This window comes from Passer domesticus, chromosome 5 (genome assembly GCF_036417665.1).
Source record: "Passer domesticus isolate bPasDom1 chromosome 5, bPasDom1.hap1, whole genome shotgun sequence".
NCBI classification, from domain to species: Eukaryota; Metazoa; Chordata; class Aves; order Passeriformes; family Passeridae; genus Passer; species Passer domesticus.
The window spans coordinates 420642-441377 of record NC_087478.1 but is presented as its reverse complement, the minus strand read 5'-3'; the positions used below and the strand labels follow the sequence as shown (position 1 = coordinate 441377).

General features: G+C 52.2%; 1 protein-coding gene across 3 annotated transcripts in view; it reads left to right on the top strand.

The window, feature by feature from the left end:
* TASOR2 (transcription activation suppressor family member 2) overlaps positions 1-20736 on the top strand; it is a 56576-nt gene that overhangs the window by 19125 nt on the left and 16715 nt on the right. For all 3 annotated transcript variants that reach the window (XR_010363224.1, XM_064421652.1, XM_064421650.1), the window contains exons 7-16: positions 2627-2745; positions 3725-3744; positions 4592-4712; positions 6007-6107; positions 6195-6298; positions 10679-10751; positions 11933-12466; positions 13972-14712; positions 15040-15276; positions 19570-20416. Coding sequence is in view for 2 of the 3 variants with exons in the window: in XM_064421652.1 (XP_064277722.1) it covers positions 2627-2745; positions 3725-3744; positions 4592-4712; positions 6007-6107; positions 6195-6298; positions 10679-10751; positions 11933-12466; positions 13972-14712; positions 15040-15276; positions 19570-20416 (2897 nt within the window). In the remaining variant the exon portion in view is untranslated. The remainder of the gene's footprint in view (positions 1-2626; positions 2746-3724; positions 3745-4591; positions 4713-6006; positions 6108-6194; positions 6299-10678; positions 10752-11932; positions 12467-13971; positions 14713-15039; positions 15277-19569; positions 20417-20736) is intronic.

Here is a 20736-nt window from a genome sequence, read left to right as displayed (position 1 = left end):
TGGATTTTCCTTTTCCCAGTCCCACATTCCAGGGATTGTCCTTTTCCCAGTCCCACATTCCAGGGATTGCCCTGTTCCCAGAGCCACATTCCAGGGATTTCCCTTTTCCCCAGGGATTTCCCTTTTCCCAGTCCCACATTCCATGGATTGCCCTTTTCCCAGACCCATACTCCATGGATTTCCCTTTTCCCAGGCCCACATTCCATGGATTTCCCTTTTCCCCAGGGATTTCCCTTTTCCCAGTCCCACATTCCATGGATTGCCCTTTTCCTCATGGATTTCCTTTTCCCTGTCCCACATTCCATGGATTTCCCTTTTTCCCATGGATTTCCCTTTTCCCAGGCCCACATTCCATGGATTTCCCTTTTTCCCATGGATTTCCCTTTTCCCAGGCCCACATTCCAGGGATTTCCCTTTTCCCCATGGATTTCCCTTTTCCCAGTCCCACATTCCATGGATCGCCCTTTTCCCAGTCCCACATTCCATGGATTGCCCTTTTCCCCATGGATTTCCTTTTCCCAGTCCCACATTCCATGGATTTCCCTTTTTCCCATGGATTTCCCTTTTCCCAGTCCCACATTCCATGGATTTCCCTTTTCCCAGTCCCACATTCCATGGATTTCCCTTTTTCCCATGGATTTCCCTTTTCCCAGTCCCACATTCCATGGATTGCCCTTTTTCCCATGGATTTCCCTTTTCCCAGGCCCACATTCCAGGGATTTCCCTTTACCCCATGGATTTCCCTTTTCCCAGTCCCACATTCCATGGATTTCCCTTTTCCCCAGGGATTTCCCTTTTCCCAGTCCCACATTCCAGGGATTTCCCTTTTCCCAGTCCCACATTCCATGGATTGCCTTTTTCCCCATGGATTTCCCTTTTCCCAGTCCCACATTCCAGGGATTGCCCTGTTCCCAGAGCCACATTCCAGGGATTTCCCTTTTCCCCATGGATTTCCCTTTTCCCACTCCCACATTCCATGGATTTCCCTTTTCCCAGTCCCACATTCCAGGGATTGCCCGTTTCCCAGTCCCACATTCCATGGATTGCCCTTTTCCCAGTCCCACATTCCATGGATTTCCCTTTTCCCATGGATTCCCCGTTCCCTGTGGATTATTCCCCAGTATCCTATGGATTATTCCCAGTTCCCCATGGATATTTCCCTGTTTCCCCAGTACTACATGTACGAGGTGAGCGGGGTGAATTCCCAGTTCCCCATGGATATTCCCCAGTATCCCATGGATGATTCCCCAATCTCCATGGATGATTCCCCATTCCCAGGGATGATTCCTAGTCCCCATGGATGGTTCCCTGTGTTTCCCCAGTACTACGTGTACGAGGTGAGCGGGGTGAATTCCCAGTATCCCATGGATTATCCCCAGTATCCCATGGTTTATCCCCCATGGATTATCCCCATGTTTTATCCCCCATAACCCCCCTGTTCCCCCTCTCTCCCCAGTACTACGTGTACCAGGTGAGCGGGGTGAATTCCCGTTCCCATGGATTATCCCCCATGGATTATCCCCATGGATTATCCCCATGGATTATCCCCATGGATTATCCCCATGGATTATCCCCATGGTTTATCCCCCATAACGCGCTGTTCCCTCTCTCCCCAGTACTACGTGTACGAGGTGAGCGGGGTGAATTCCCGTTCCCATGGATTATCCCCCATGGATTATCCCCCATGGATTATCCCCATGGATTATCCCCCATGTTTTATCCCCCATAACCCCCCTGTTCCCTCTCTCCCCAGTACTACGTGTACGAGGTGAGCGGGGTGAATTCCCGTTCCCATGGTTTATCCCCCATGGATTATCCCCATGGATTATCCCCATGGATTATCCCCATTCCCCATGGATTATCCCCCATGGATTATCCCCCATGGATTATCCCCCATGGATTATCCCCATGGATTATCCCCATGGATTATCCCCATGGATTATCCCCATGGATTATCCCCATGGATTATCCCCATGGTTTATCCCCCATGGATTATCCCCATGGATTATCCCCATGGATTATCCCCCATGGATTATCCCCATGGATTATCCCCCATGTTTTATCCCCCATAACCCCCCTGTTCCCTCTCTCCCCAGTACTACGTGTACGAGGTGAGCGGGGTGAATTCCCGTTCCCATGGTTTATCCCCCATGGATTATCCCCATGGATTATCCCCATGGATTATCCCCATTCCCCATGGATTATCCCCCATGGATTATCCCCCATGGATTATCCCCCATGGATTATCCCCATGGATTATCCCCATGGATTATCCCCATGGATTATCCCCATGGATTATCCCCATGGATTATCCCCATGGATTATCCCCATGGTTTATCCCCCATGGATTATCCCCATGGATTATCCCCATGGATTATCCCCCATGGATTATCCCCATGGATTATCCCCATGGATTATCCCCCATGGATTATCCCCATGGATTATCCCCATGGTTTATCCCCCATGGATTATCCCCCATGGATTATCCCCCATGGATTATCCCCATGGATTATCCCCCATGGATTATCCCCATGGATTATCCCCCATGGATTATCCCCATGGATTATCCCCATGGATTATCCCCCATGGTTTATCCCCCATAACCCACTGTCCCCTCTCTCCCCAGTACTACGTGTACGAGGTGAGCGGGGCGGGCGCGGCCGAGCGGCCCCGCCAGGTGTGCCCGTACGTGCTGCTGGCGTGCCAGCACCGCCCGGCCCGCGAGATGCCGGCGCCGCTCTGCCCGTAAGGACCGGCCCCTTCCCTGCCCTTCCCCTCCCTTCCCCTCCCTTCCCCTCCCTTCCCTTCCCTCCCCTTCCCTCCCCTTCCCTTCCCTTCCCTTCCCTTCCCTTCCCTTCCCTTCCCTTCCCTTCCCTTCCCTTCCCTTCCCTTCCCTTCCCTTCCCTTCCCTTCCCTTCCCTTCCCTTCCCTTCCCTTCCCTTCCCTTCCCTTCCCTTCCCTTCCCTTCCCTTCCCTTCCCTTCCCTCCCCTCCCCTCCCCTCCCCTCCCCTGATCCCTTCCCTCCTTTTCCCAGCTGAAATTCCTGTTTGTTCTTTTCCCATGTCTGAATATTTTCCTTTTCTTCCCTCTCTTCCCATCTCTAAAATTCCTTTTTTCCCTTTTTGCATCTCTAAATATTCCTTTTCTTCCCTCTTTTCCCATCTCTAAACTCCTTTTATTCCTTTTCCCATACCTAAATATTCCCTTTTTTCCTTTTCCCAACTCTAAAATTCCCTTTTATGCTTCTCCCATCTCTAAAATTCCTTTTCTTCCCTCTTTTCCCATTTCTGAATATTTTCCTTTCATTCCTTTTCCCATCTCTAAATATTCCCTTTTATCCTTTCCCTATCCCTAAAATCCCTTTTATTCCTTTTATCCTTTCCCTAAAATCCCTTTTATCCTTTCCCTAAAATCCCTTTTATCCTTTCCCTAAAATCCTTTTATCCTTTCCTTAAAATCCCTTTTATCTTTCCCTAAAATCTCTTTTATCCTTTCCCTAAAATCCTTTTACTCCATTCCCTAAAATCCCTTTTATTCCTTTCCCTAAAATCCCTCTTATCCTTTCCCTAAAATCCCTTTTATCCTTTCCCTAAAATCCCTTCTATCCTTTCCCTAAAATCCCTTTTATCCTTTCCCTATCCCTAAAATCCCTTTTATCCTTTCCCTAAAATCCCTTTTTTCCTTTTCCCATCTCTGAATATTTCCTTTATTGATCTCTCTGCAGAGTGGAGCAGAACCACCAAGGTAAGAACTGCTGGGGTTTGGGGTTTTGGGTTTTGGGTTTGGGGTTTTTGGGTTTGGGGTTTTCAGGGTTTTCGGGTTTAGGGTTTTGATTTGATTTTTTGGGTTGGGTTTGTGGTTTTTGAGCCTGGGGTTTTTGGGGTTGGGGTTGTGGTTTTTGGGGTTGTGGTTGTTTGGGATTGGGGTTTTTGGTGTTGGTGGTTTTGGATTTGGGATTTGGGGTTTTTTGGGGTTGGGGTTGTGGTTTTGGGGGTTGTGGTTTTGGGGGTTGTGGTTTTGGGGGTTGTGGTTTTTGGGGTGGTGGTTGTTTGGGATTGGGGTTTTTGGTCTTGGCGGTTTTGGATTTGGGATTGGGGTTTTTTGGGGTTGTGGTTGTGGATTTTAGGTTTGGGGTTTTTGGGGTTGTGGTGTTTGGGGTTGTGGTTGTGGTTTTTGGGGTTGTGGTTGTTTGGGATTGGGGTTTTTGGTGTTGGCGGTTTTGGATTTGGGATTGGGTTTGGGGTTTTTTGGGTTTGAGGCTGTGGTTTTTGGGGTTGTGGTTTTTGGGGTTGTGGTTGTGGATTTTAGGTTTGGGATTTTTGGGGTTGTGGTTTTTGGGTTTTGAGGCCGTGGTTTTTGGGCTTGGGGTTGTGGTTTTTGGGGTTCTGGCTTTTGGGTTTGGGGTTCTGTTTTTTTCTGGTTGTGTTTGGGGTTCTGCGGGCTTTTGGGTTTGTGGTTTTTGGGTTTGGGGTTCTGGTTTTTCCCATTGGGTTTTGGGTTTTGGGGGTTTTTGGGTTTGGGGTTTTTGTGTTCGAGGTTGTGGGGTTTGCCTTTGTCCTTCCGGGGTTCCCAGTCTCTGTTCCCCCCGCAGCGCCGCGCTCGCCGTGCCCAGCGCCGTGCCCGTGGCGGGGCCAGCTCTGCATCGGGGGCCGGCGCCTCTGCACCATCGGCCTGAGGAGCCGGCACAGCGCGGGCAGCGTGCCCGCCCAGCTGTGAGTGCCTGGGCCGGGCTTAACTGAGCCAGGCTTAACTGAGCCGGGCTTAACACCCTGAGCTGGGCTTAACACCCTGAGCCATCGGCCTGAGCACAGCGCGGGCAGCGTGCCCGCCCAGCTGTGAGTGCCTGGGCCAGGCTTAACTGAGCTGGGCTTAACTGAGCCGGGCTTAACACCCTGAGCTGGGCTTAACACCCTGAGCCAGGCTGAGCACAGCGCGGGCAGCGTGCCCGCCCAGCTGTGAGTGCCTGGGCCAGGCTTAACTGAGCTGGGCTTAACTGAGCCGGGCTTAACACCCTGAGCTGGGCTTAACACCCTGAGCCAGGCTTAGCACAGCGCGGGCAGCGTGCCCGCCCAGCTGTGAGTGGGGCCTAACACCCTGAGCCGGGCTTAACTGAGCCAGGCTTAACACCCTGAGCCAGGCTTAGCACAGCGCGGGCAGCGTGCCCGCCCAGCTGTGAGTGCCTGGGCTGGGCTTAACTGAGCCGGGCTTAGCACAGCGCGGGCAGCGTGCCCGCCCAGCTGTGGGTGGGGCTGGGCTTGGCCCCCTGAGCCAAGCTTAGCACGTTGGACCTGGGGTATCACACTGAGCTGGGCTTAGCACACTGAGCCTGCTTTCTCACACTGAACCTTGTTCCTTAACCAAATCCTGGTTTCTTAAGCCAAACTTGGTTTCTTAAACTGACCCTGGTTTCTCAAACTAAGCCTGGTTTTTCAAGCTAAACCTGGTTTCTCAAGCTGAACCTGGTTTCTTAAACTAAACCTGGTTTCTTAAACTAAACCTGGTTTCTCAAGCTAAGCCTGGTTTCTCAAACTAAACCTGGTTTCTCAAGCCAAATCTAGTTACTCAATATAAACCTGGCTTCTCAAACTAAACCTGCTTTCTCAAACTAAACCTGTTTTTTCAAACTAAGCCTGCTTTCTTAAACTAAACCTGGTTTCTAATTCTAAACCTGCTTTCTCATTCTAAGCCTGGTTTCTCAAGCTAAGCCATGTTTTGTCCTTTCCTGCCCGTCCCTTCGCTGCTGGGTGTTGGGACAGTCAGGAATGTTGGGTACCTGGGTGAGGAGATAAAAATGCTTTAAAGAAGAAGAAATTCTTTAAAAGAATTCAGTTCTGAGCCCTGGCACTAAACCCGAGTGCTCTAGTCCTGGCTTAAACACCCAGGATCTGTGATTTGAGCTTCCCGGGATTTGCCCACAGGATCCTGAGCAGCTGCAGCTCTTCCTGAGCTTTTTTTGGCTCCCAGCTCTCCCAAATCCTGATTTCTTTTTGTGCTTTATCCCCTCAGGCCTCCCAGCCTGGACATCAAACACGTCATGGGATTGTCTGACCTGAAGAAAAAACTTCCAGAAGCCGCTTTTGGGAAAAAAAATTACACCAGGAATGAAGGTGGGGGTGAAAACCCCAATTTCCAGGGATTCCACCCCCACCCTCCGTGGAAAATCCCATCCCAACCCCAAATCCTTTTTCCCCCAGTCTGCTTCCAGGGTGTTTACTCCAGCCTCTACGAGGTGGAAATATCCAACAAGGAGCAGTCCAGGATGGATCAGCTGCTGGAAAAGCTGAGGGAGCAGGACCTGGTGAGCGTTGGTCTGGGGGGAAAACGGCCCGGAAATGACATTTTTGGTGTTATTATCCACAATTAATGCACAATGGAATTAATTACCCTGCTTGAAATGTTATTTTCCTACTTCCTTGCTCTCATTTGTTCTTTCTCTCACCTGAGGATTAATGCCACGAGCTAGGGATTATTCCTGGAGCTTTTTCCTTGGGATATATTTTTATTTTCTATTTTTTTGAGCCTGGTGTCCCCAGGACAAACCCACAGCTGTGCCCTCCTCTGGGACTGGGGCTGGGCTTTGCTCTTCCTGCAGATCCAGAGCTGGGATCATCATCCTGCCCTGGCTCTGGGCTGGGATCTGGGATCTGGGCTGGGATCTGGGATCTGGGCTGGAATCTGGGGTCTGGGCTGGAATCTGAGCTGGGATCTGGGCTGGGATCTGGGATCTGGGCTGGGATCTGAGCTGGGATCTGGGCTGGGATCTGAGCTGGGATCTGGGATCTGAGCTGGGATCTGGGATCTGAGCTGGGATCTGAGCTGGGATCTGGGCTGGGATCTGGGCTGGGATCTGGGATCTGAGCTGGGATCTGGGCTGGGATCTGAGCTGGGATCTGATCTGGGATCTGATCTGGGATCTGGGCTGGGATCTGAGCTGGGATCAGAGCTGGGATCTGGGATCTGAGCTGGGCTGGGAGCTGGGATCTGGGCTGGGAGCTGGGATCTGGGCTGGGATCTGGGCTGGGATCTGAGCTGGGATCTGGGCTGGGAGCTGGGATCTGGGCTGGGATCTGGGCTGGGATCTGGGATCTGGGCTGGGTCTGGGCTGGGATCTGGGCTGGGATCTGGGATCTGGGCTGGGATATGGGCTGGGATCTGGGCTGGGATCTGGGATCTGAGATCTGGGCTGGGATCTGGGATCTGGGCTGGGTCTGGGCTGGGATCTGGGCTGGGATCTGGGATCTCAGCTGGGATCTGGGCTGGGATCTGGGATCTGGGCTGGGATCTGGGCTGGGATCTGGGCTGGGATCTGGGATCTGGGCTGGGTCAGGGCTGGGATCTGGGCTGGGATCTGGGATCTGGGCTGGGATATGGGCTGGGATCTGAGATCTGGGCTGGGATCTGGGATCTGGGATCTGGGCTGGGATCTGAGCTGGGATCTGGGATCTGAGCTGGGATCTGGGCTGGGACCTGGGATCTGGGCTGGGATCTGGGCTGGGATCTGGGATCTGGGCTGGGATCTGGGATCTGATCTGGGATCTGGGCTGGGATCTGGGATCTGGGCTGGGATCTGGGGTCTGGGCTGGAATCTGAGCTGGGATCTGGGCTGGGATCTGGGATCTGGGCTGGGATCTGAGCTGGGATCTGGGCTGGGATCTGAGCTGGGATCTGGGATCTGAGCTGGGATCTGGGCTGGGATCTGGGCTGGGATCTGAGCTGGGATCTGGGATCTGAGCTGGGATCTGGGCTGGGATCTGATCTGGGATCTGATCTGGGATCTGATCTGGGATCTGGGCTGGGATCTGAGCTGGGATCAGAGCTGGGATCTGAGCTGGGATCAGAGCTGGGATCTGGGATCTGAGCTGGGAGCTGGGATCTGGGCTGGGATCTGGGATCTGGGCTGGGAGCTGGGCTGGGATCTGGGATCTGGGCTGGGATCTGAGCTGGGATCTGGGCTGGGAGCTGGGATCTGGGCTGGGAGCTGGGATCTGGGCTGGGATCAGAGCTGGGATCTGGGCTGGGAGCTGGGATCTGGGCTGGGAGCTGGGATCTGGGCTGGGATCAGAGCTGGGATCTGGGCTGGGAGCTGGGATCTGGGCTGGGAGCTGGGATCTGGGCTGGGATCTGGGCTGGGAGCTGAGCTGGGATCTGGGCTGGGAGCTGGGATCTGGGCTGGGTCTGGGCTGGGATCTGGGCTGGGATCTGGGATCTCAGCTGGGATCTGGGCTGGGATCTGGGATCTGGGCTGGGATCTGGGATCTGGGCTGGGATCTGGGCTGGGATCTGGGCTGGGATCTGGGATCTGGGCTGGGATATGGGCTGGGATCTGGGCTGGGATCTGGGATCTGGGCTGGGATCTGGGATCTGGGCTGGGATATGGGCTGGGATCTGGGCTGGGATCTGGGATCTGGGCTGGGAGCTGGGATCTGGGCTGGGTCTGGGCTGGGATCTGGGCTGGGATCTGGGATCTCAGCTGGGATCTGGGCTGGGATCTGGGATCTGGGCTGGGATCTGGGATCTGGGCTGGGATCTGGGCTGGGATCTGGGCTGGGATCTGGGATCTGGGCTGGGATCTGGGCTGGGATCTGGGCTGGGATCTGGGATCTGGGCTGGGATCTGGGATCTGGGCTGGGTCTGGGCTGGGATCTGGGCTGGGATCTGGGATCTGGGCTGGGATATGGGCTGGGATCTGGGATCTGGGCTGGGATCTGGGATCTGAGATCTGGGCTGGGATCTGGGATCTGGGCTGGGTCTGGGCTGGGATCTGGGCTGGGATCTGAGCTGGGATCTGGGCTGGGATCTGAGCTGGGATCTGGGATCTGAGCTGGGATCTGGGCTGGGATCTGGGCTGGGATCTGAGCTGGGATCTGGGATCTGAGCTGGGATCTGGGCTGGGATCTGATCTGGGATCTGATCTGGGATCTGATCTGGGATCTGGGCTGGGATCTGAGCTGGGATCAGAGCTGGGATCTGAGCTGGGATCAGAGCTGGGATCTGGGATCTGAGCTGGGAGCTGGGATCTGGGCTGGGATCTGGGCTGGGATCTGGGATCTGGGCTGGGAGCTGGGCTGGGATCTGGGATCTGGGCTGGGAGCTGGGCTGGGATCTGGGATCTGGGCTGGGAGCTGGGCTGGGATCTGGGATCTGGGCTGGGATCTGAGCTGGGATCTGGGCTGGGAGCTGGGATCTGGGCTGGGAGCTGGGATCTGGGCTGGGATCAGAGCTGGGATCTGGGCTGGGAGCTGGGATCTGGGCTGGGATCAGAGCTGGGATCTGGGCTGGGAGCTGGGATCTGGGCTGGGATCTGGGCTGGGAGCTGAGCTGGGATCTGGGCTGGGAGCTGGGATCTGGGCTGGGTCTGGGCTGGGATCTGGGCTGGGATCTGGGATCTCAGCTGGGATCTGGGCTGGGATCTGGGATCTGGGCTGGGATCTGGGATCTGGGCTGGGATCTGGGCTGGGATCTGGGCTGGGATCTGGGATCTGGGCTGGGATATGGGCTGGGATCTGGGCTGGGATCTGGGATCTGGGCTGGGATCTGGGATCTGGGCTGGGATCTGGGCTGGGATCTGGGATCTGGGCTGGGAGCTGGGATCTGGGCTGGGTCTGGGCTGGGATCTGGGCTGGGATCTGGGATCTCAGCTGGGATCTGGGCTGGGATCTGGGATCTGGGCTGGGATCTGGGATCTGGGCTGGGATCTGGGCTGGGATCTGGGCTGGGATCTGGGATCTGGGCTGGGATCTGGGCTGGGATCTGGGCTGGGATCTGGGATCTGGGCTGGGATCTGGGATCTGGGCTGGGATCTGGGATCTGGGCTGGGTCTGGGCTGGGATCTGGGCTGGGATCTGGGATCTGGGCTGGGATATGGGCTGGGATCTGGGATCTGGGCTGGGATCTGGGATCTGAGATCTGGGCTGGGATCTGGGATCTGGGCTGGGTCTGGGCTGGGATCTGGGCTGGGATCTGGGATCTCAGCTGGGATCTGGGCTGGGATCTGGGATCTGGGCTGGGATCTGGGATCTGGGCTGGGATCTGGGATCTGGGCTGGGTCTGGGCTGGGATCTGGGCTGGGATCTGGGATCTGGGCTGGGATATGGGCTGGGATCTGGGATCTGGGCTGGGATCTGGGATCTGAGATCTGGGCTGGGATCTGGGATCTGGGATCTGAGCTGGGATCTGAGCTGGGATCTGGGATCTGAGCTGGGATCTGGGCTGGGATCTGGGCTGGGATCTGGGATCTGAGCTGGGATCTGGGCTGGGACCTGGGATCTGGGCTGGGATCTGGGCTGGGATCTGGGCTGGGATCTGGGATCTGGGCTGGGATCTGAGCTGGGATCTGGGATCTGAGCTGGGATCTGGGATCTGATCTGGGATCTGGGCTGGGATCTGGGATCTGAGCTGGGATTTTGTCTTTCCCACGATCCTGGAATTCTGACTTTCCCCAGGAATTTTGTGGTTTTTCTCCATGCTGGAATTATGTCTTTCCCAGGAATTTTGTCTTTCCCTTTGGGCTGCAATTCCTGGCAGGGCTAGATAATTAATCCTCATTAATTCCAGCCCGCTTGATCAGGATATTTCTTTATTTTAAGGACTTTTAGGCCTGCACAAGGAATATTTTGATCCCTGCTGGCGCAGGAGGCAGGGAGGGAGCAGAGTTTGATTTTTTCTCTGTTTGTTGCAGGCAATCATCAAATATTTACAGGACCAGGGAGTTCTGATCCTGCTCACGTCCTCAGCCCTGGCACGGGAGGATGGTGAGGCTGGGCTGGGCTGGGCTGGGCTGGGCTGGGCTTAACTCCTGCTGGGTTTAGAGGCTAAGCTGAACCTGGTTTATCAAACTGAACCCGTTGTTTTAAACTGAACCTGTTTTTTTAAACTAAACTTGGTTCCTTAACCAGAACTTGGTTTCTCAAACTAAAGTGGTTTCTGAACCAAATCCTGGTTTCTCAGCCTAAACCTGGTTTCTCAGCCTAAACCTGGTTTCTCAGTCTAAACCTGATTCCTTAACCAAAACTTGGTTTCTCAAACTGAACGTGGTTTCTTATTTAAATCCTGGTTTCTCAGTCTAAACCGGGTTTTTTAATCTAAATCTGGTTTCTCAAACTGAACCTGTTTTTTTAAATTAAACCTGGTTCCTTAACCAAAACTTGTTTTTTCAAACTGAACGTGGTTTCTTATTTAAAACCTGGTGTCTCAGTCTAAACCTGGTTTATCAAACTGAACCCATTTTTTCAAAGTAAACCTGGTTCCTTAACCAAAACTTGGTTTCTCAAACTGAATGTGGTTTCTGAACCAAATCTTGGTTTCTTATTTAAAACCTGGTTTCTCAGTTTAAACCTGGTATCTCAATCTAAATCTGGTTTCTCAAACTGAACCTGCTTGTTAAACTAAGCCTGGTTTCTTAACTGAAACTTGGTTTCTCAAACAGAACGTGGTTTCTGAACCAAATCTTGGTTTCTTATTTAAAACCTGGTTTCTCAGTCTAAACCTGGTTTGTCAAACTGAACCTGTTTTTTCAAACTAAACTTGGTTCCTTAACCAGAACTTGGTTTCTCAAACTAAAGTGGTTTCTGAACCAAATCCTGGTTTCTCAATCTAAACCTGGTTTCTCAGCCTAAACCTGGTTTCTCAAACTAAACCTGGTTCCTTAACCAAAACTTGGTTTCTCAAACTGAACCTGGTTTCTTATTTAAATCCTGGTTTCTTATTTAAAACCTGGTTTCTCAATCCAAACCTGGTTTCTCAAACTGAACCTGTTTTTTAAACTAAACCTGGTTTCTGAACCCAAACCCGGTTCCTCAACAAAAATTAGGATTCTGAAACCAAACCTGCTTTCTCAGACTGTATGTGGTTTCTAAACCCAACCGGGTTTCTCAGACCAAGCCTGGGTGCTCAGACTAAGCCTGGCTTGTGACCCCAGCCCTGTTTCCTGCAGGCCTGGAGCCCAAGGAGCCCAAGGAGCCCAGGGAGCCCAAGGAGCCCAAGGAGCCCAAGGAGCCCAGGGAGCCCAGGGAGCCCAAGGAGCCCAGGGAGCCCAGGGAGCCCAAGGAGCCCAGGGAGCCCAGGGAGCCCAAGGAGCCCAGGGAGCCCAAGGAGCCCAAGGAGCCCAGGGAGCCCAAGGAGCCCAGGGAGCCCAGGGAGCCCAAGGAGCCCAGGGAGCCCAGGGAGCCCAAGGAGCCCAGGGAGCCCAAGGAGCCCAAGGAGCCCAGGGAGCCCAAGGAGCCCAGGGAGCCCAGGGAGCCCAAGGAGCCCAGGGAGCCCAAGGAGCCCAGGGAGCCCAAGGAGCCCAAGGAGCCCAGGGAGCCCAAGGAGCCCAGGGAGCCCAGGGAGCCCAAGGAGCCCAGGGAGCCCAAGGAGCCCAAGGAGCCCAAGGAGCCCAGGGAGCCCAGGGAGCCCAGGGAGCCCAAGGAGCCCGTGACCCTGCTGGCCCTGTTCCTGTTCCGCTCCCCCCGCGCGCTGAGCCCCCAAGGTAGGAACCCTGTGCAGGGCTGCGATGTTTGGTGGGATCCAGAGCAGGTTTGGGATGTTGGGTGGGATCCATGTGGAGGTTTGGGATGTTTGGTGGGATCCAGAGCAGGTTTGGGATGTTGGGTGGGATCCATGTGGAGGTTTGGGATGTTTGGTGGGATCCAGAGCAGGTTTGGGATGTTTGGTGGGATCCACGTGGAGCAGGTTTGGGATGTTTGGTGGGATCCATCCAGAGCAGGTTTGGGATGTTTGGTGGGATCCATCCAGAGCAGGTTTGGGATGTTGGGTGGGATCCACGTGGAGCAGGTTTGGGATGTTGGGTGGGATCCACGTGGAGCAGGTTTGGGATGTTGGGTGGGATCCAGAGCAGGTTTGGGATGTTTGGTGGGATCCACGTGGAGCAGGTTTGGGATGTTGGGTGGGATCCACATGGAGCAGGTTTGGGATGTTGGGTGGGATCCACGTGGAGCAGGTTTGGGATGTTGGGTGGGATCCAGAGCAGGTTTGGGATGTTGGGTGGGATCCAGAGCAGGTTTGGGATGTTGGGTGGGATCCAGAGCAGGTTTGGGATGTTTGGTGGGATCCATCCAGAGCAGGTTTGGGATGTTTGGTGGGATCCACGTGGAGCAGGTTTGGGATGTTTGGTGGGATCCATCCAGAGCAGGTTTGGGATGTTTGGTGGGATCCACGTGGAGCAGGTTTGGGATGTTGGGTGGGATCCACGTGGAGCAGGTTTGGGATGTTGGGTGGGATCCATCCAGAGCAGGTTTGGGATGTTTGGTGGGATCCACGTGGAGCAGGTTTGGGATGTTGGGTGGGATCCACGTGGAGCAGGTTTGGGATGTTGGGTGGGATCCACGTGGAGCAGGTTTGGGATGTTGGGTGGGATCCAGAGCAGGTTTGGGATGTTTGGTGGGATCCACGTGGAGCAGGTTTGGGATGTTGGGTGGGATCCACATGGAGCAGGTTTGGGATGTTGGGTGGGATCCACGTGGAGCAGGTTTGGGATGTTGGGTGGGATCCATGTGGAGGTTTGGGATGTTTGGTGGGATCCAGAGCAGGTTTGGGATGTTGGGTGGGATCCATGTGGAGGTTTGGGATGTTTGGTGGGATCCAGAGCAGGTTTGGGATGTTTGGTGGGATCCACGTGGAGCAGGTTTGGGATGTTTGGTGGGATCCATCCAGAGCAGGTTTGGGATGTTTGGTGGGACCCACGTGGAGCAGGTTTGGGATGTTGGGTGGGATCCATGTGGAGCAGGTTTGGGATGTTTGGTGGGATCCATCCAAACCATTTGGACTTCTCCCCAGGGCTAAACTTTTTGCAGGCTGATTTTTGGAGCTTTTCCTTCAATATCTTTTTCTCCCTTTTAATTTTCCTTCTCCTTTCCCCCTTTTTCCTTTCCATTCTTCCCCTTCCCTCCAACATTTCCCCACACCACGGAACGATTTAATGCATTCCCTCCTTTCCTAACTGGACTAAAATCCCTTTTGCTCTCCCTTTCCCAGCGGAACAGCCGGACCCAAGGGCCAGGCAGGACGGCAGTGCCAGGAATTCCCTCTCCCTGAAAATCGCCTCCGTGGTGCCGGGGCTGCGCTACGCCCTGCGCAAAGCAGCCAGCTCCCCCTGCAGCCCCCCGGGCGTGCCCAGCATCCAGCAGCACCTCCAGGAGTATGCCCAGCTCCGGGACAGCCCTGAGGGCAGCCCGTGGCAGGGCAGGGACACTCCCGAGGCCGCTGTCCCCTGTCCCTGGCAGGAGGGGGGCGCGGGCCCGTGCCTGGCGCAGCTGCGCCGCTACCTCTGCGACCCCAGCAGCTTCACCCTGGGCATCTCCGCAGCCCTGCGGTGCCTGCGTGGGGCTGGCAGCGAGCTGGCACCCGCTCCTGGCAGCTCCTGCTCCTCCCCCGTGCCCCCAGATCCTGCTGCTGCCAGCGGAGCGCCGGGAATTCCGCGGGATAAGGAAGGGATTCCCAATGTGCATTCAGAGAGATTGCTGAAAAGTTTCACCTCTCCCACCAAGCCCTGGGGCAGGGAGGTCAGGAGGAAATCCAGCAGGATCCTCGGGAAGAGCGTGCCACCCCTCAAGGCACAAGCATGTCCTGGGGAGAGCAGCAGCAGGAGCAGGGAGGCAGCCAGGAAAAAAACCAGCGTCGCCTCCTCTTGTCCCAAAAAATCGGGATCTGCTGGGAATGCCAACGAGCCCATGCTGAAATTGGCCAATTTGCAGTTGCCACATGGAAGGAAAAGAGGTGAGAGCTGCAAAAATGGGGCTGGTTTCCTCCTCCCATCCGGCTGGGTTCACTGGGAACCATCCAGGAGCTTTCCAAGTGCCTGGAGCATCCAAATCTCTGGAATTATCCCAGGGAAGCTACCTGAAATTGGGTGTTTCCAGGTCAGATTTTACTTCTCATTATCCTGATTTAATTGGGAATAAATTAATTATATTCCCAGTTAAATCAGGATAATGAGAAGTAAAATTACCAGAACCCTTTCCTAGCACCCCTCCCTTTTCCCAACGAATTTTTAACCCAAAGAATTCCCAAATTAAAATCAACTTCTCCTTTTCCCTGTCCCAGGTGCAGAGGTGCTGGCTGCAGAAATTGTCCACAAACCCCAGTGTGAGAGTGCTGAGAAGGAAATCTCAGCTCCCAATGGTCCTGGCGTGGAGGCAAAGAGGCCAAAAACTGTGGAAAACCTGGATTCCAAGAAGGTCCCTGTCACTGAGGGAGGCATGAAGCCAGGGAAAAGCAAAACGCAGAAAAACGTGGAAAACAAAACATCCAAACCTCCTGAGAAGCAGCAGGAAGAGAGCGGTGAGGAAAAATTCCTGGGGAAAAAATTCCTTTAGAAGCTGAGCCATGCAATGGCAGGGATGAAACAAATGGCTTTGGATTGAAACGGGGAAAATGTCAAATATTGGAGAGAAATTCTGGGATGGAATTCCCAGAGAATCCTCCTGAACCCCTGCAAGTGTCCAGGGCCACTGGGGTGATGGGATGAGCTGTGGGTGTGATCCTTAAATTCCCTGCCAGCATTCCCTGATCAGGAATCATGGAATCATCTCTCCAGTGGGATGGCTCCTGCTAAACCCCAAAAAATCCCCCCAAAAATACAAAAAAAAGCCAGTTTGGCTGTAAAAAAAACCCCAATTTTATGTTTCACTTGATATTGGGATGAGTCATAGGGTTGGACTGGGATGATCCTGAAATTCCCTTCCAGCATTCCATGATCAGCATTCCCTCACTGGCTTGGGAGCACCCAGAGGGCATCCAGCATCTCTCATGGGATGGCTCCCCCAAAAATCCCAAAAAAGGTGTAAAAAACCCCAGTTTTGTGTCTCACTCAACAATGGGATGAGCCATGGGGATGATCCTTAAATTCCCTTCCAGCATTCCATGATCAGCATTCCCTTGTTGCCTTGGGAGCACCCAGAGTGCATCCAGCATCTCTCATGGGATGGCTCCTGCTAAATCCCAAAAAAATCCACAAAAAATCCCAAAAAAAGCCACTTTGGCTGTTAAAAAACCCCAATTTTGTGTTTCACTTGATATTGGGATGAGTGATAGGGTTGGACTGGGATGATCCTGAAATTCCCTTCCAGCATTCCATGATCAACATTCCCTTGTTACCTTGGGAGCACCCAGAGTGCATCCAGCATCTCTCATGGGATGGCTCCCCCAAAAATCCCAAAAAAGGTGTAAAAAACCCCAGTTTTGTGTCTCACTTGATATTGGGATGAGTGATAGGGTTGGACTGGGATGATCCTTAAATTCCCTTCCAGCATTCCATGATCAGCATTCCCTTGTTGCCTTGGGAGCACCCAGAGTGCATCCAGCATCTCTCATGGGATGGCTCCTGCTAAATCCCAAAAAAATCCAAAAAAAATCCACAAAAAATCCCAAAAAAAGCCACTTTGGCTGTAAAAAACCCCCAATTTTATGTTTCACTTGATATTGGGATGAGTCATGTGGTTGGACTGGGATGATCCTGAAATTCCCTTCCAGCATTCCATGATCAACATTCCCTCACTGCCTTGGGAGCACCCAGAGTGCATCCAGCATCTCTCATGGGATGGCTCCCCCAAAAATCCCAAAAAATCCCAAAAAAGGTGTAAAAAACCCCAGTTTTGTGTCTCACTCAACAATGGGATGAGCCATGGACTGGGGTGATCCTTAAATTCCCTTCCAGCATTCCATGATCAACATTCCCTTGTTACCTTGGGAGCACCCAGAGTGCATCCAGCATCTCTCATGGGATGGCTCCCCCAAAAATCCCAAAAAAGGTGTAAAAAACCCCAGTTTTGTGTCTCACTCAACAATGGGATAAGCCATGGGGATGATCCTTAAATTCCCTTCCAGCATTCCATGATCAGGAATCATGGAATCATCTCTCCAGTGGGATGGCTCCTGCTAAACCCCAAAAAAATCCCCAAAAAATCCCCAAAAAACCCAGTTTGGCTGTAAAAAACCCCAGTTTTATGTTTCACTTGATATTGGGATGAGTCATGTGGTTGGACTGGGATGATCCTGAAATTCCCTTCCAGCATTCCATGATCAGCATTCCCTTGTTACCTTGGGAGCACCCAGAGTGCATCCAGTATCTCTCATGGGATGGCTCCCCCAAAAATCCCAAAAAAGCTGTAAAAAACCCCAATTTTGTGTCTCACTCAACAATGGGATGAGCCATGGGGATGATCCTTAAATTCCCTTCCAGCATTCCATGATCAGGAATCATGGAATCATCTCTCCAGTGGGATGGCTCCTGCTAAACCCCAAAAAAATCCCCAAAAAATCCCCAAAAAACCCAGTTTGGCTGTAAAAAACCCCCAATTTTATGTTTCACTTGATATTGGGATGAGTCATAGGGTTGGACTGGGATGATCCTGAAATTCCCTTCCAGCATTCCATGATCAACATTCCCTCACTGCCTTGGGAGCACCCAGAGGGCATCCAGCATCTCTCATGGGATGGCTCCCCCAAAAAATCCCAAAAAAGGTGTAAAAAACCCCAGTTTTGTGTCTCACTTGATTATTGGGATGAGTGATAGGGTTGGACTGGGATGATCCTGAAATTCCCTTCCAGCATTCCATGATCAGCATTCCCTTGTTGCCTTGGGAGCACCCAGAGTGCATCCAGCATCTCTCATGGGATGGCTCCTGCTAAATCCCAAAAAAATCCACAAAAAATCCACAAAAAATCCCAAAAAAAGCCACTTTGGCTGTAAAAAACCCCCAATTTTATGTTTCACTTGATATTGGGATGAGTCATGTGGTTGGACTGGGATGATCCTGAAATTCCCTTCCAGCATTCCATGATCAGCATTCCCTTGTTACCTTGGGAGCACCCAGAGTGCATCCAGCATCTCTCATGGGATGGCTCCCCCAAAAATCCCAAAAAATCCCAAAAAAGGTGTAAAAAACCCCAGTTTTGTGTCTCACTCAACAATGGGATAAGCCATGGGGATGATCCTTAAATTCCCTTCCAGCATTCCATGATCAGCATTCCCTCACTGGCTTGGGAGCACCCAGAGGGCATCCAGCATCTCTCATGGGATGGCTCCCCCAAAAATCCCAAAAAAGGTGTAAAAAACCCCAGTTTTGTGTCTCACTCAACAATGGGATAAGCCATGGGGATGATCCTTAAATTCCCTTCCAGCATTCCATGATCAGCATTCCCTCACTGGCTTGGGAGCACCCAGAGGGCATCCAGCATCTCTCATGGGATGGCTCCTGCCAAACCCCAAAAATTCCCAGAAATCCCAAAAAAAAAAAAAAACAGTTTGGCTGTAAAAAACCCAAGTCCAAAAATGGATTCTTTCCCTTTTTAGACTGATTTTTCCCTCTCTAAATGGATTTTTCCCCTTTTTAAACAGATTTTTCCCTTTCTAAATGAATTCCTTCCCTTTTTAAACAGATTTTTCCCTTTCTAAATGGATCTTTCCCTTTTTAGACTGATTTTTCCCTTTCTAAATGGGTTTTTTCCCTTTTTAACAGATTTTTCCCTTTCTAAATGGGTGTTTTCCCTTTTTAATCAAATTTTTCCCTTTCTAAATGGATTTTTTCCCTTTTTAATCAAATTTTTCCATTTTTAAATGGATTGTTTCCCCTTTTAAACAGATTTTCCCTTTCTAAATGAATCCTTTCCCTTTTTAAACAGATTTTTCCCTTTCTAAGTGGATTTTTTCCCTTTTTAAACAGATTTTTCCTTTTCTAAATGGATTCTTTCCCTTTTCAAACAGATTTTGCCCTTTCTAAATGGATTCTTTCCCTTTTTAATCAAATTTTTCCCTTTCTAAATGGATTGTTTCCCCTTTTAAACAGATTTTCCCTTTCTAAATGAATCCTTTCCCCTTTTAAACAGATTTTTCCCTTTCTAAGTGGATTTTTTCCCTTTTTAAACAGATTTTTTCCTTTTCTAAATGGATTTTTTCCCTTTTCAAACAGATTTTTCCCTTTCTAAACAGATTTTTCCCTTTCTAAATGGATTCTTTCCCTTTTTAATCAAATTTTTCCCTTTCTAAATGGATTGGTTCCCCTTTTAAACAGATTTTCCCTTTCTAAATGAATCCTTTCTCTTTTTAAACAGATTTTCCCTTTCTAAATGGGTTTTTTCCCTTTTTAAACAGATTTTTCCCTTTCTAAATGGATTCTTTCCCTTTTTAATCAAATTTTTCCCTTTCTAAATGGGTTTTTTCCCCTTTTAAACAGATTTTCCCTTTCTAAATGAATCCTTTCCCTTTTTAAACAGATTTTCCCTTTCTAAATGAATCCTTTCCCTTTTTAAACAGATTTTTCCCTTTCTAAATGGATTCTTTCCCTTTTTAATCAAATTTTTCCCTTTCTAAATGGGTTTTTTCCCCTTTTAAACAGATTTTCCCTTTCTAAATGAATCCTTTCCCTTTTTAAACAGATTTTTCCCTTTCTAAATGAATTCTTTCCCTTTTTAAACAGATTTTTCCCTTTCTAAATGAATTCTTTCCCTTTTTCATCAATTTTTTTCCCTTTCTAAATGGGTTTTTTCCCTTTTTAATCAATTTTTTCCCTTTCTGAATGGATTTTTTCCCTTTTTAAACGGATTTTTCCCTGGATTTTTCCCTGTTTCCCCCAGAGCTGAAGGAGCTGCTCTCGGAGCCGCCCCCCGAGGCCCCATCCCATCCCTCTGGAGCAGAAATCCCAGGGAATGTTCATGCCGTGGCACTTCCCAGCGTGGCCTTTGCCCTGCCGGGGGACAGCAGTGACTCGCACGCCCTGAACCTGCTGGCTGACCTGGCGCTGGGCTCCTGCATCCCTGCCTTCATTCCCAAGGATTCCGGGAGCGTCCCCACGGAACCTGGGCATCCCTGGCAGCGGCAGAGCCCCTCCGACCCCAAATCCCCGCGCGTGGATTCCGACCACAAATACCACAGGGCAGACAGGCAGGGCAAAAAACCCACCTGCAGCAGAGTGCCCCCGACCCAGCCGCTTCCCGAAGAAGCAGATCCCAGCCAGCTGGCCTCTCCTCCTTTGGAAAAACCCTCTGGAATTCCCAGCAGGAGCAGCGGGGCTCCCATCCCCGCCGCGTTCCGGGCGTTCCCTCCCCGGGCGGCTGCGCAGGGCTGCGGGGTGAACAAGCACTCCATCATCTCAGCCGAGCACTCCTACGCCTCCCCGCTGCCCGAGGATCCCAGAGCAGCCCCAGATCCCAAAGGGAATCCCGGAGCTGCCCCCAGGAACCCCGCGGGAGCTCCCTTGGTTGGGAAGGTGCTGCCGTTCCGGCGCCACCAGAGCAGCGCCGAGCCCGCCCGGAGCCTGGGCGCTCCCAGGAAAAAGGAGGATTTCTCCCAGAGCCACACGGTGAATCTCTGTGGGAACTCCATGAAGGTCACGTGCCGGTGGGAGGAGGAGTACCTGTTCCACCTGGACAGCAGGTACACCAATGATTCCCTGGAGAAAACCGTCATCCGTGCCCTGCATGGGTAAGTCGGGGTGGCTGGAGGGGTTTGGGAACGGGGTTCCTGTCTTTTGGGTTCCAGAATTGTGGGGTTTGTTCCCTGTGGTGCTGTGGTTTTCTTGGGAAGGAGGGTTTGGGGGTGAGGGGCACAGTGGATGTGACCCAGCCCCGTGTGCTGGACCCAAAATTCCAGCCCGTCCTGGGGTGATCCACGGTGTGGGCAGCAGGAAAAGGGGGAATTGGGGAATTCTGGCCCTCCCAGGTGAGAGCACACCTGCAGAGCTGCCCCAGCCCTGGGGGCACAGCAGCAGCTCCAGAGGAACCCATGGAGCTGCTCCGGGGCTG